The following is a 16,405-nucleotide window of genomic DNA, read 5'->3' as shown; positions in this document are numbered from 1 at the left end:
GTAGTACAAAACCAATAAGCGAAAGAGCAAAATCACGGTTGAAATGTTTCAACCGTATGCTCTTCTCGTTCGGTCCCTAGGTGGTGTTTTTTACTGACACAAGTGGGCCGCCGCGGGCAGCCGAGTCGAACGCATCGTTGCGCTCGCCGTTGCCACGCGAAGACGCTAGTACCGCGGGTAAACTCGCCCGATAATTCACGTTTACAAGATATTAATATCTGTATTTTGTTAAGAATTATGATTTTTTTAATTACATAAGGCAAAGAGTTAGTAATTAATCCGACTATCCGACAGAGAACTAAAGTCATCGACATAGCTCACCGAGTTAGGGTCTAGACAGACGGACCGCATTTCAACTGCAATCCAACTGCAAATTGCAGTTCAGGTGCAGTTTGAATGCAGTTGACACGACTGCAATAGGACTGCAAACCAAACGTCCGTCCGTCCGTCTGTCTAGCTAGACCCTTATAAGCGTGGGTTAGTCACATTTGTCGAAAAACCGATGACCGATGGGGTAAACGTGTCCTGGAGTGGAGGCCGCGACTAGGCAAACGTTGTGTGGGACGCCCTCCGGCTGGATGGGGTGACGACTTGCGAAAGGTGGCTGGTTATGATGGGGTGCGGAAAGCTAAAGATCGCATCCAGTGGCGTGCTTTGAGCTTTGAGAGAGGCCTACGTCCAGCAGTGGACTGCTATAGGCTGATGATTTTTATTTTAAAGCAAAGTTACTGTAATGGCCGCAGGTCTGCTAAATTTTGTATAACAATTGGATGTAGAGGCGGCCCTGATTGATAACGATAAGATCTTCAGCGGTCAGCGACCCGTCCGTCTATTATGCCACTCTCCATCTTATTCAACCAATTACCAAAAGTATTATTGCGCATTGACACCTCTTCTCCAAATCGTATTACACAAGTGTCCGGACGCAATAAATTAAATTGAACAGTAAATGTTCAAGTTTTATTATCGCCGAGTGTACCTAGTGCGGGAGGGTCGCACTAGCTTACGAACAACGATGTTTTGCAGCGATTGTGAGCTAACCACGACTCTGTCTTGTTGTATTTAACGTTTGTTTGTTGTTATGCTAGAGTGACCTCGTAGCGCGGACATCTAGTGTGGTTTCGTAAGGCAGAGGTTGGCACGCGCGGACACCGGCAATAACCAATAGCTATTTCATATTTAATAAAAAAACTAACCACAATTTGTTATTAGTTGGAGGAACAAATTATTCATACGGAAACTAAGCGGTGTTTAATAAGCTGGTTGGTTTTGTACAATTTATGTTCCATGAACATTTATTGGTAGTTCAGTTAAGTACAGGCCGCGCTGCTACATTAACATGTATCGCATTGAGCATGCCGAACATCCTGTATATAAACGAAAATAATGATGACTGTTTAAAAAACAACTTTGCGGACGTTCTTAAGAAATTGTCTCCGTCTCGTCTCTTTCTAGGCTCATGTTGAATTATGAACTTTCTACTGAAATATCGTCTCATCGCAACCATCAGGTGTAAGGAATTAGATTTGAAAGATGACCGGATTGATAAATAATAGCGTGTCGCTCAGTTATTAACAAATGAGACCACAAGACAAGAGCACTAGAAAGCTATATGCCCGAGCGTGTGCAGCTACAATAATTGAAAAAAAAAACAATTAGCATTTAAACTTTGTTATGGTATCGCTACGGGCTGTTACATTTTATATCCAACACTCACTTTCTACGAATTTCGGCATTTCTCGTCACTTTCATTCGGACATATTCCATTTTCATCAGTTACCTTGGTAATTAATCCGCAGACCGACTCGTAAACGAATGTGTGTTAAGTGCTTCAAAGAATAGCTTTGTAATTAAATGGCATTGATATATCAAATTGTACTTGTAATTGTTATCTGCAGAGGGATTATTGGTAATTAATTGTAAGTATTTTCGTATTTGCACGTGCATAGAACTGATCCGAAGGATCAAACACAATTTAATTGATTTGTTTTTAGTGCTATAATATCTTTCCGCTTTCTCACAAATCTAATCAAATCTTAATTTAAAGTTTTAAAAGTGGTTTACAGAAAAGAACCCTTACGAGTGACGTATCAACTAATCGCTAATCGGACTTTTATCACGGTGAAAAACGATAGTTCTACTGTTTTTACGCCAGGACAAATAAGACTTGATTTCCCTTTACGACTGCTTCTCAAGCGTTCCACGGGTCAACATAAACAATAGTTATTATTTAAAATAATATTACTTAACAACGTTCTAGTTGACGTAATAACTTATTCTATAAACTAAACATGAAAGTAATGTAATACGAGAAGTGGTTCCGGCGAGATGTTATCACTGAATTATAACATCAGAACGAGACGAGCCGGAACCTTTGTCTGAATGAAAGTACATTGAAAACTTCTCACATTTACCAAATTACATTGTTAAGGCCACTGGACCTGTTTCAACAGTGGGAATGCCTTATTAAACTGCTGCTCTTTAATGATTATTGAATCCCGTGGCCGTACGCGCAAGCTCGTGTTCCCGCTGCGATAATGGCCCAACTCGACATGAAGTCTTCGATACTTTTTGAAAGCTAAAGACATTACATTACACAAGTAATGAGGCCGCGGGAAGATTTATAAACACGGAAAGGTTAGCTTAATTACCCACGATGCAGGCTCACGTGTGAAAGAACTAAATAAAGCAACTACAATTCGGCTGTGAATTTCGAAATGAAACATTTCATTCATTTGGCGATTGTTGGCGGTTTTACGTAAGAAAGTATACATACACACTCACGTAATGATTATTGTAATGAGCTTTGTTAGTTGCGGAGTGTTAGCAGACGTACGAGAGGCCACGGCGCGGTAGAACAATGTAGTCTGGCGGTGTTGGTAATAATATGCATTAATAGGTGAGCGCGCAAACATGAGGTAGTAATTGATGGAGTAATGGCAGTAATCCTGGTGCGGTAATGGTTGCGTGGAGCCCTGCGCCCGCACTCTCGCTTTCCGCGAGGCGGAATGTGGGGACCTGCGCGCGCGCATCAACCCACTGCATGCCAATACATGCTGCGAATATTGTGTTTTCCACACATGTGTTACTACTTTCATGATTACTAAACCCTGTCAATAGCAAAACTGTGAAAGTAGCACGGAATCCGGTCTAATCCAATATGTAGGCGACAAGTATAGTGCGACATTCCTGTGAATGTCGACCGCTTTTCACTTGGACTCAAATTACAATTCCAATAGAGGTAAACATAAGAAATTGCAAGTCGACACGACAGGGCAATAGCATAAGCCCATTTCATTATAAATAAGTACATAGGTACTAAACTAATTAGTAGGTGTGATATTCTAGACTCTAGACAAAAGAAAAGGTGCTCCAGAATAGTATTTCTCAAGAAAAGGATGGTTGCAACATCGCGCCTCTGTGATAATGGCAAGGTGCAAGTTTTACAACTAGGCGATAAATTAACGTGAGCCAAGTGTTTGGGCTCCCCCCTCCCCCCGCGGCCTGCGCACGCGGCCCGCGGGGTCGCCGACCCCGGCCATGGGACACATCTCCCCACCATGCAACAACAATGCAATCAACACTTCGCAGATGAGAACACTTCACCGTCACTGGACAATAATACCATAAATTCTTACAGCATCAATGAAGCCGTCTGAAGCAGTACCTATTACACGTAACATTCAAAACAATACACATAATGGGAATGAGGAAGAGGACGACAGATTTCACACGTAAATAAACAACATTAGAGCGGCGCACGCGCAACGTTAAATCGTCTACGGAACCCGTCAGCAGCGGGATGGGACGAGAAAAAATCCATCATTTCCGCTCTGGAAATAGACTGCGCGGTTACAAAACACTCGGCGGACCTAAACGGGCGTATATATGGAATACCTAATAAGCGATTGGTTTAAGAAATCTCACTTGGTAACCCGCGCCGGGGTCAGCGACCTCTGGACCGGGCAAGCGCCAGCATACCTTATTGTTGTCAGTAGAGAACGCCGGAGTCGGTACTGTGCTATGTGTAGCTACATTCGGATTTGTATTAAAGGTTAAGTAGGGGCTGACTCGCTACAATGTTCGCAAATGAATATTTAGGTAAAGGTAGGGTTGTTTTTTTCAATTTTAACAAGAAATTGAATTAAGAATTATGAATTGTGATTGAAATAGTGTAGCGATATGACGCTGTAAGTTGTCCCCAGGTGTGTTAGGCTACCATTGGCGATGATCATTGTCAGCCCATAACCGTCCATTGCTAAACATAGTCCTTTTTGAATCTAGATTATAGGTAGGTATTTCAGGCCAATATTACTACTAAATCAAAGATATATTAATTCGGCGACCATAATTAATATAATATAATTGTATACGCTGCTATAACTATCACATATTGGCTAATCAGATAAATTTATGATAGCACTTTCGTTGCATTCCAAAAGAACCTTGAGTGATAAAAGAATTTGCACGACATTCGCAACGCAACCTTCCAGCGTTTCACAACAGCAGATTTTAACATTATTTTCCACTCCAATACAGAAAAATTATGTCGCGCACCTATCGCAATATAGCCAATTTTACGTAGGCATTCAATCACGAACACTTTCTAACATTCTTGTGGTACGCAAAGTTGTAAAAAAGGTTGGCATTGTTGGCACCTGTGTGTACGCGTACGCGTGTATTGTTGGCACCTGTGTGTACGCGTGTATAGTTTAACTCGATCTCGGTGTTTTTTGAACCCTCGTGAAAGGCGATCCGATCGGCAATTAACGGCAACACATCGAGATTGGCTTCTTGCGCCATTGTTCTATTGCCTCTTGGTTTAATTAATGGCGAAAGTCTTTAACGAGAGTGCGTGAAAGTCGGCACACACCGCGCAATCCCACGAGCGGATTTTACGCCGCCGACTATCGCTCAGGTGCTATTTGTCATTTACATAACACTTCGGTCACACCGCCTATTGTTTTTAGGGCCATGTGCGAGAGGTGCAACTCATGAGGTTACGTTATTTTTAATTAATAAACCAGATCAGTATATTGTATTATATATGTATAGGTACTATAGCATAAATTATGTGCGTGAAGCGCATTGGAAAAGACCCACCAATTTTATGATAGTATGTGTAATTAAAATGTCCAAGTCAAGACGTTATCGTCCAAATAGATAGATTACGCTTCAAATCCATCATACTCCGTTACGCACGAATAGTTTACAAAAAAAGATAATAAAAAGTGTATTGTCATTTGCTTAGCTTTACTTCGGTTGAGAACACTTCTAGCGGTGTTTGATGATTAATTTGTATCAGAAAGATGAAAAAACAAAGTCTACTATCAAATTAAGCATGATAGTATTACTAGTTTATGCTAATTTAACATTTAAACGGGTGGTCTAGACTATCGCACAGATCCATCTAAGTCTGTACGTAAGTACCGACTCTTAATTAAGAATACAAAGATTGCAGTATGAGACTTGCGACTTGCAATAATGATTATCTGGAGTAAGAATCTAACTAAATAGACTAAGAAGGCCAGAAATTGCGCCAGCCAACAATTAAATTTATAAAAGAGATGAAATTTAGCAAGAATTGGGACAAGAAGTCAGCTGTTAGCAACAAAACAAAATAAAGCTACTGAGTCAGCGTTTTAACGATCAATGATTGAGTCAGCGGCTTGATTGTTGATGTTTGTATTGTTTCATTAATTCACACGGAAATGAGCGACAATGATTGATACTCGAGGACGCCGAAGTGCATCTGATTTACAGAAATATAAAAACCTAATGGCAATGTTTGTTTACACGTTTATTCATACATAAAATCAGAACTGGATAAACTCGAACCTCAAAATATCGTACAAAAATTCTTATTAGGATATTAATATGCCAATTTCATGCGAGTCCAATAGTCCAGTTATACATACATACATTTATGTCAACCGAGTCTCAAGAGGCAGCGGATGCTATTATAAAACAAACCAAATTTTACGAGAGTAGGAAGCGGACAACGCGGGGAGACCGAGTATGATTGAATTAACCAGCCAAAGGGCCCCTTTAGTTCGTTTGACACGATCCGAACGCAGTACACACATCAATTTAAGTAATTGTTCGTAGCCCATGAACGAATGAGAGTGAAATGAGAATGTGATGTATAATTTCGGAGTCTGATAGCTCGCTTACATTTTCTTGTTAGTATCATATAATATCATGCATGTTATTAATTTCATATGCATCTTAATAGCCATGGGTCGTCTCATGTAATTTAATTGAACTACTTCTTACGACTACACTACATAATTATAATAGCTAGTTATTTACTGTGCCAAATTTAGCGCGTGTCTGATTAATATTTTTTTTTACTTAATACAAGTGCAGTCATAAATAATCTGTTTTATTAAATTCAGAATTATAGCAAATATTTTTTTATTACATTTAAGTATGCCTACATGTGGATATGTAGTCCAACATTTTGCAATATCTGGTATCGAATCGTAATCTGTATGAAGTATTCATTACTATACGTGTTGTTACATAACTTAACCATCATGTAATAAGAGCACAACAAGAGGTAACTAAGGTTTAAATAATCAGTGTAAATAGGTGCAGCACCAGAATCGAACTCGTATTCATATATAAATTATGAACGTACTAAAACTGGTGTAAGTAAATTACCAGTTACAAAGTAAAAACAAGTTGCAAGTTTGTTACAAAAAGATAAGATGATCTACACATAAAACCAGCGATTCATTAACATTACAATGATGCTTTAATGATTTCCTTGTTTCGGTCGCGCCTAGGGAAATGAGGAAAATGGTTTTTAAGTGCTCCATGAAGTGACGGTGGTGCATCATCAGCACTTTCACTTTATTCATGGAGATATTTCCATCATTGATCTGACAACTTTCCAATATGGGTGTGCAAAACTGAGGAGCATTCTTTGAGCCGTCCGAATGCGCAGTGTCATGCTCAATCATGTTTTCTTCTCATCGTTAAAGTCGAAAACGTTTTACAAGTGGTATATTCGATTCTTGCCGTGGAAATCGAGTGAACGGCTCTCATGATCTGGGTGAAACCAAGTTTCATGTAATTGCGGGGAAATAGGCTCGCATGTAAACGATAAGAAAGTAAAACCTTGGCGATTCGTCAAAATGTGCACTGAATAGTTTAAAAAAGAACGTGGAAAAAAAGAAATGATACCGCTGTCATTTTATTACGAGAACGTGCAGACTCATTGGTAGTTGTGTAGTGACTGATCATTAGTTGTATGTACTTTGTAAATTAGTGGTTTCATGACTAAGAATAAAAGAAACAAAACTTTAAATTCAACTTCAAACTTAAGGCAATAGGTCTTCTTAGATCAATTTTCTTTACTTGTAATATCTCAAATAGCTAACTGGAGTTATAAAAGAACGTGTCTTAACAAAATCTTCAATTAGTTACTTCGCATGTATTGATATGTTAACCAGGACATTAGTCATTACTAACAAAATGTGATACAATAGTCGTCATCTGCCTCATTTTTACATGACAAACGGTAGCCGTTGCTTCGGGAAGAGGCACAAGTGGCAGCAATTTTACATGCCAATTGAGTTTGACACAAAACGTGTTCTATGTATCGTAATTCGTAACGTGTGTATAAGAAATACTGAATGTTGAGCACTCGCGTTATCATTATTGACTAGTGCTGTTCACAACACCTTTCCACTTGGGTTAAGAGACAATTAACAACACAATAACAAGCTTCAAAAATGTTATGAAGTGCGATGCAAAGCCAAGTGGATGGAAGCCAGGACTAAAATACATGGATTAATTCTCGTATGGAGCGGGGAATGTGATCCGTATCTGAATAATTTAGCCGTCGACAGAACCGAGAGTCTAGACAAGATTGGAATGTTCGGGATTGCCGCGACGATACTTATTAGTATTTGATGAGGGCTTTCTTAACAAGCTGGAGGTGGATCGTGTTAAAGATTGTGAACACGGTATTTAATGGATTAGCAGAAATGGCACGTCGCACGTCTAGTAATTATAATAATTAACATATGAAAACCAAAAATTGTTGTCTAGTTTACAACGGACGAAGAATAGCATAGGAATAATTTTGCACAGCTGTCGTGCAATAGTCGAACGGTTTATAAAGAATGACATTGAGGGTAAGGTTACACGCTACACTATCAGTTGAATCGTAAGATAATTACCAAAAAAACATATATTTCAAAGTAACTGCGCGCATTGCTCACAAAATGTCAACTGAAAGCTCATAAAAATACGCGGCAAGGCTCATAAACGTTGTAGCAATTAATTTTGCACTTCATAACTCAGTAGTTATGATCGTTCACATCCATTTATAATAGAACTAGCTTGCCTTCAGCAAGGTGAGCTCGTCTGAGGAATTACATTTATTAAGTCGTAGCCGGTAACTAACACTTTGCCTTCAACTTGGGAGCCTCCCGTGCGCTCCCGCGCTTCATTTTAATCTAATCTCCAGATCATTATTAGCTCTGCGTTGTGTCATGAAATGCAGTGAGCAAATGGGATTTACAACAGCTTTACTAGAATGCCTTCCAGAATACTTCGTACACGGTTCAATGAAATATTTTCAACAAAAAGTCTATTGTAGTTAGTAAATGAAACTACTTTTTAGTGCTAACTAATTAATTCTAAGTCAACGGTACCTTCACAATCGATCGAATAACTACTTTGCATAGCATCGTAATGTATTTTGACCAATAAATTCTAAGGTTTCGTCCAGAGACCCCTATAGTACACCATAATGTCGTAAATTACATGTGACCGCAACAATTAAACGTACGAATGTGTAACGGTCACTCTGGTGAACCTTGCCGGCATAGCGACCACCAAGGTTGCATATCCTGCGACGGTGAATCATTTCCTCAACAGAAGGAAATATCCTCGTAGGAAATAAGTACGATATTTCAATGAGATACATACACTTGTGTTTTGACTGGCGATGTTATGGATTTCTGCAATGGTTTGCAAAACTTATGATGCTGTATAGAAACTTATTTGTGTATTTCATGAATGAATGTTACGTTTTACTGCCACTGTTACGTTTTGTTTGACTGGTTCCGTCGCAGTTGCCGCTCAAAACCGACTTTTGCAGAGATTCCTTTACGGTCAAATCAGGAAATCAGTGGTGAGGTGACAAGCATAACAGCCAGACTAGGTTTGTCACCGACGCGTCGTGAAAGGGTTGGCCAGTCAGATTAGCGTCAGTCATAAATCCCGCTGTAGCCACTGGCCTTGTTGCACATCGTTTTGGCTGGTATTCTAACTACATTTTATTATACCCTGATTAAAACCAGCACCAGTTAAGAGTTACGAATTTTATGACAGTTAAGAGTCTGAAATATTTTCATCATGAAATTTGTAGAATAGGTGTAGGAATACCTGTGTGTAGGTACCTACAAAATTTTATGACCTTTCTAAATAATACCCTTGAAATGTTTTGATGTCTATAGCATACAAAGCAAGCATTGAGTGCTGTGAATAGCAATGAATATAATATTATTGTGGAGTCATTTCCTTTACCTCAACTTGGTGGTCATAAATGGTGGGTTAGGAAATGGATTTTACCCTGATTTGTCAAAGCAACAATACATATAAATGCATGTACATGACTGTGATATAGTATACTTATAGTTACATGGTGAGGGTGGCCAAGTTAGATGATGTAATAAGCATGGAAAAATCTGAAACAATTAAGACTACTGCTCGGAATAATAATTTGGTGTTGATGTTTTGCCAGCCATCAGTGACTAAGATAGGCTAACTAAGTAAGTAAGTAGGTATGTACTGAAATATTATTTTATAAATATTGTATTCAGCTTATTTATGAATTCCTACCTACCTATGATGTCAGCGTTAAAGTATTTCAGTAGTGAAACAAATGAGCAGTTGTGCTAATAACACAGGTAATAAGCATGTGTACTAAGGTAAGTGAGTAACACATTTGTTATTAAATATTATGTTACAATTTGTCATTGAATGGTGCTAACTTTCTCTTATTTTTTATTAAGTTCACCTGAGCTAACATATTTGATCCATGTTGTGAATAAGAAGTGTGATAAAAACCTTTCAAATAAAAAAGTGAACTAGAGAACTCCAAGAAATTAGAGGTTGACTGTAAGTCACTTTCAGCGTAACATACAATCTCAATGTCAGTTAAGTGTAATCAAATTACGCAGAGTATGTATGTATGAACCATTCACATAACATAAGGTAAACATAAACTATAATTCATATTAGACATTCTTCATCATTACTATAAGTTATGTTATCTACATAGTAAAGATAAGGTATTAATAGAGAACAATACAAATTCCTTTGAAATTGTTGATGAAATGCAAAAATTTCTATCCACTATCTTGTAATATTTAACCATAAAAAAATATTTCAGACAATATTAGGCATTACATTATGTGGCACTCAAAGCATAGGGATTGATCTATATTATTTAGATTCATTCCATTTCAATAATAACATATTGGCCTGAAGTTCCAGTGCAGCACAATGCCAATTTTTTGCAAATGTAGTATGTTATCCAATCTCTAAGCAGTTGATATTTTCTCCAAACCCTGTCAGCACCAGAAATTCTCCCTTAACTGAAATATAGTATGTGAGAAGCATGTATCAGTTGACGTGTTAACAATAATTCAGATTTCATAATATTTCTTTGTTAGTGGTAGTAGCTAGCTTATCATTATCACAATAGCAGGTGCACTATTGTTACCAATAGTTACCAACAATTTTACCACAAAGAAAACTATCTTGATCTGAATGCAGGAACATAGTAGTAGGAGTAGTTTATAAATATGTGTCTCCTCAAATAGCTTTCCTATCACAACTAGCCTCCTAAGTCGTAATGTAGCCATTAACCCATGGGTTGAGTTGTGGACATACAGTAAACACAATTTTTCCACAAATCTCACCTTTCTAATGCGATATACATTATATCTTATATCACTAAAATCAAAAATTATTTCTTTTCACACAAGAAATCCTGGATGCTTCTGAGGCTCTGTAGTTGGGACCGATGATGGGTTAAGTTCATATAATATTAGCTGATCACAATGAAATATAATGTTAGCAGGATATACCAAAGATGTTTCCTGTAAAATAGTACTGATGCAGCTGAGATTTTAACATTCCTTCTTTTGTAAAGGTTTGCAATAAGTACATGAGAGAGTGTCCAATCTTGCCCACAAGATGTCCCACCAACCAATGTTTTTACATGAGATATCCATTGTGACTATGCAGTCTTTGAAACACAACAATAAAATCTAATCAGATTCATGATTGTATTGAATATAAAAAAGATATGATTGATAATATTGTTATCTGTTATAAAACAAAGGTTACTATAGTTTTATACCCAATTTTTGCTAATTTCTGGATGTTAAAGAGGTTGGCATATTTGTTGTTAAATACAAGTGTTTGACTTCAGATTGCTAATACTAATGCAAAACTCCACCAATTGTTTATACATTAGAATCATAACATAATACTTTTAAAACCTTATAAAAAGAAAACAAATCTTACCTTGAAAACTTCGGAGAAGAATCCAGCACCAATCTTCTCCAATACGAAATCATCCAGCGCGTACAACGCAGCCACGGCGGTCCTCAGAGCCGTGCATGACGAGCCCGTGACCCTGCGGTCGCCCTGCCTCTCACACTCGCCACTCACACTCGTATCCTGCTCACACTCCCCGTCACAACACACACCAGGGCCCAAACGGCCCTTCCCACCGTCCTGTCCATCGCTCCGGTACCTCCGACCGAGCTTCGAGTATGGCCCTCGCACAAACCGACCATTCTTCGCTGTTTCGTCCAAGTTCGTGAAGCTCTCGGCGATCTTAAGCACTTTTGTCGGCTTCCTCCGCTGGGGACCGTCGCCAGTGCTTCTGCTCTTCACACCAGCCTCCGGTGTCTCGTCGTATTGCATTATAGCTAACGAGATTGATCACCGACGGCAGACCATCATCCCGCCTCGAACATAGTGATGCACACATGTGTCGTCATCAACGCACAGCTTTGAGCTTCAATAATACCGCGACTTCAATAATACCATAGCTCTAAATTAACAAGTGTTGGTTTTAACTTTATTTCTATGGCAGAAAGCACGCAAGCAAAGCAAGCATCACTCACAAACTACACTTGACAATACACATGACTTTCCGTTAAGTTGGTAAACATGTTTTTTTCAGAATGTTGCTAGTTCTAAAATATATTTAGTAGTAACGTATGGAATGTTTATAACGGATATTTTAGTCTATGGTTTTAAAATATTTTGTATTATCGTCTATGGTTGGAAAATCCCTCTTGCTGCGATAAGCGAAGAAGTTATTATCTGAGGATATGTTAGTGTTCTGACGAACATTGAATTTTAGCGATGTAAAATGATATTTTTTGCTAGTGGCAAAATGAGGATTACTACAACACAATACTCATAAGGCTCCCAGTCACGGGCGCACCAATCCGCGGATTTGTCGCTGGCGACAAGTCCCTCCGTAGTTTTATAAAATATGTCAAAGCGACCATCAATGTTACCGACATAGCTGTCAAAATATGCAAGCTGAAGTGGCAGTGGGCTGGTTCATATCTGCCGAAGAACCGATAACCGTTGGGGTAGACGAGTTCTCGAGTGGAGACCACGAACAGGCAAACGCAGCGTGGGACGCCCTCCTGCCCGCTGGACTGACGACCTTAGGCTGGTGGCGGGTAGTGGTTGTATGAGGAAGGCCGAGGACCGAGTGTTGTGGCGCTCCTTGGGAGAGGCCTATGTCCAGCAGTGGATGATTATTGGCTGATGATGACCATCAATGAAGCATTTTTATGAAGCACATGAATGCAAATGCAAACATCATTCATGAATTTCCAAAACTCATAGAACAAAAGTTGTTCAGAATGACCCCTTGAGTAGACCCCCTTTTGGCTTAGTAACTATACCTTTTTGCAACACCCTGTATAAGGTGACATCACCGGAATGTTCGACACTGTAATTCACTGTATGTGTACGAGTGAGGGGACGATCAAGTGATGCCATGTTGTTTTCCTTTCTTCATTACAGCGGTCTATATAGGTAGGACTTTAAAGCTTGAAAAGTGAATAAAACTGCCAATTGCAAATTTCGCTGTTTAATATTTCATGATCAATGCTGACAACTATTACATAACTAATTTAATTAAATGTTAACTATATCACACAATGGAAACAACGATCGATTTACTTACTAACAAAATCAGCTTCATGTTGATGCAGAAAATATAATAATAATAATAATATGTGGGGACATCTCACACACGGCCATCCGACCCCAAGCTAGGCAGAACCTGTGTTATGGGTATCGGACAGCTGATATATCTACACAAATACATAGATAGATAGATACTAAATATGATTGTATGATTGTATTCTTAATGACCACAAATGACAAATGACTGGATACAGAAGTGGGAGTAGTAAAGTAGGAGTACGTCCCCCATTTTCATAATTTTATCTTTTTCTGCGCACTTTATACCTACCTATATATTATATCTGAATAAAGCCTGTCTTCGGGTATTTTGAAAACGACATAAGTAAGTAAAAAATTTGTTTAAAGATAGTACAATTAAAGTATTTTTTTAGTAGTGGTGGTAAGTAGGTATAACAACTTTTCAAGAATTTTCACCGGAGGCTCTTACTCTTTCAGCTCTGCTGTAACCAGTGCTGTAATCAGCAATCTGTGCCGGTAGACGAACTAGGAGAGGTCATCATCATTATCATCATCACCATCATAGGTAGGTACTGCCTCAACAATAAGCTGATTTTATTAGCAGAGTATTATTCCTATAGAACGAAATATCCCCTCTGTAAAAAAACAACATTTGCCTCATTTTACAATGTCACCTATCCGTATAGTTAACTATTTTAAAAGTTTTTACGCCCAGTAGCTATAAATACAAATATAATAATTATTGCTGTTGCGAAGTTATTAATATCTATTTATTTATCTAGACTTAACTACCAACACATTTACATTACTTCTCAAAATGAGTATTTTAATTACTTATCTAAATTAAACAAACTCTTAGTTTATTAGTATTGCTTGTTTAAAGGGAAACATACGTTTCCTGAATGTTCGTACTCATGTTCATGTATGAAACAAACGGATTTATAAACAGAATAGGATATAAATAAATACCTAGGTACCTGCGCTACCTTTTAGAAACTCTACCTTAATGTTTTGTGTGCCTGAACATATATGAACATAATTTAAATGGTCTTAGGACTTAGAGAAAACAATGAGCGATAGGTAGGTAGGTACTTGTATTAAAATTCTGATGGCACTTCAGCCGTTTTCAGCACTTATACTCACAGGCTTTGAAAAAGTTCTCACAAAAGGCCGACACCAAACGACCCCACATTTTTCACACATTTAATAAAAAATTTGAACAAAATATTATCGTTTTAGTTGGTAATATCCTTATGCTCTGTTAAATGTACTTTAATGTTACTTTTCCGTTTAGGAGGAATTCGGTGCTTTTCTCAGTGGAACCTTTTCATTGCCCGTGAGTGTAGTAGACCAGTAAATTAACTCCTCCTCTAGATTTCAATAAGTATTATGAATATTCCGTGTGGTGCTTTAGTTGGTGTTGTTTTAATAGGTCGTGCTAAAAGCTAGAATTTTAATGATTTGTAAACGTTTCAATGATTTGTTGAGTGTACTCAATGTTTAAGTAGATAGTTATATACATTTTGGTTTGGTGGATACCTGCATCCACCATATTGAAATCCGTTTCTTTCATAATGTAACCGCTTCACAAAATTACCATCTTATGGCTTCTCTTACAACTTACTTATTCAACACAAATTGTAATGTTTGGGATCTCTTAATGAAACTTGTATTTTTTACCTAAGTAGTTAGGTAAGTACCTAAAGTAAGAAAATAATAAAAAAAAATATGTACTTGGGTCAGAGGTCAAAATTACCAAATGGTCAAATATTACGGAATTTTCTCTAAATAATCTTCATAGGCATGTCTATAGATAACTGCCCTTGTACTTTTGAAACACCTACAGTAAATATGTATATCTGTAGGTATAATTTGCCTGTAGTGGAATTTAGTGAATATGTGGGCAACGTGACAAGAGATCTCAAAAATTACAAAATGCAGTTTACTTATAAATTTTACTTACTAAAGATGTCGTTTTAATGTTAGGAAATTGTGTATGATAGGTATAATGAGATAGAAGTAAAAATACCACCATCAACGCAAATCATCTCTTTCTGTTTAGCTAGGCAGGTACAGAACATCCAATCACGTCGTGGGTTACTTATTTCCAAATTGAAGATTTTAAAACATGCTTTCAAATACATGTATATTTATTATGTAGTCAGGGCCTGTCTAAAACCAGGTAAACATTGTGAAATGACCAGGTTTTAGACAGGCTAGATACATAATAATATGCCATTTTTATTTCAGGACGAATGCTCCTATTATGTTCACCGACTGTGGTGCGCTTAAAAATTTGTATACGTTGATAGATAGTGATTTACTGATGCCGTAGACAAGTGTATAATTTACGCCATATCGAGTAGGTATAATGTAATGACTAAAACTTTTAACAAATGTATAGAATAAAATGTTGAGAAAAGTTTATATATGTATAAAGATAATATACAGTCTTTAATGCTGAGTACTTTTAAAGCTAAAAGTCAGAATGATGTGCTAGCATTTGTTAGCTAAATATTCTAGTGTTATTGCTATTTGACATTAGATACTATTTGATAATTTAAATATCACTGGATATAAAATCTGTGATAAAAAGACGGTAACAATCTCGTGAACTGATTCAATATATACTTATATATTTATATTTTTCAGCCCTCACTCGCGTTAAGTTGAAATAAGCCTATTTATTTAATTTAAAGTGCTGTTAAAGATTTTGTACAATTGATAAAAATTTCGTTGTTAGTTTTATACTCATTTACATCTCCTACTAAAACTTCTAAGCGGGAGGGCACGGTTATAAAACTCTATTTTTAAGTAGGTATATAAAATGGTTTATAAGATGAGTGATTATGATTATCATTTAGCAACAAGAAACAGCAAATATCTCACAACCGATCGCTTCAACAGCTATTTTAATTATCATTAATGTAAACTAATTCAAATTATACATCTAGGTTCTAGTTATTATACAATTCTATGATACAGAAACACACGATCCCTCCTAGTATTTGCATTTAGGATACTCAAAAATAGTTTTTCTAGATTAAATACATAATATATACTTTCGAGATTCCATGTGGGGTACCTAACCGAAAATAACTGAATGTATTCGAATCATAATCAGAAACAGCATAAGTATTACCTAGGATATAATCTAAATTATAATAATGATTTT

The 16,405-nt window shown here is 37.4% G+C and overlaps 1 protein-coding gene across 1 annotated transcript in view; it reads right to left on the bottom strand.

The window, feature by feature from the left end:
- The window catches only part of LOC105392776 (dual specificity testis-specific protein kinase 1), a 53,077-nt gene extending 40,888 nt beyond the window's left edge, over positions 1-12,189 (bottom strand). The window contains exon 1 of the mRNA XM_038122564.2: positions 11,557-12,189. Coding sequence (XP_037978492.2) covers positions 11,557-11,961 — 405 coding nt within the window. The 5' untranslated portion in view covers positions 11,962-12,189. The remainder of the gene's footprint in view (positions 1-11,556) is intronic.
- Positions 12,190-16,405: the final 4,216 nt, after the last annotated feature.

Source organism: Plutella xylostella, chromosome 22 (assembly GCF_932276165.1).
Source record: "Plutella xylostella chromosome 22, ilPluXylo3.1, whole genome shotgun sequence".
In the NCBI taxonomy this organism is placed as follows: Eukaryota; Metazoa; Arthropoda; class Insecta; order Lepidoptera; family Plutellidae; genus Plutella; species Plutella xylostella.
The sequence above is the reverse complement of the archived record's forward strand: the minus strand, read 5'-3'. Positions and strand labels throughout refer to the sequence as shown.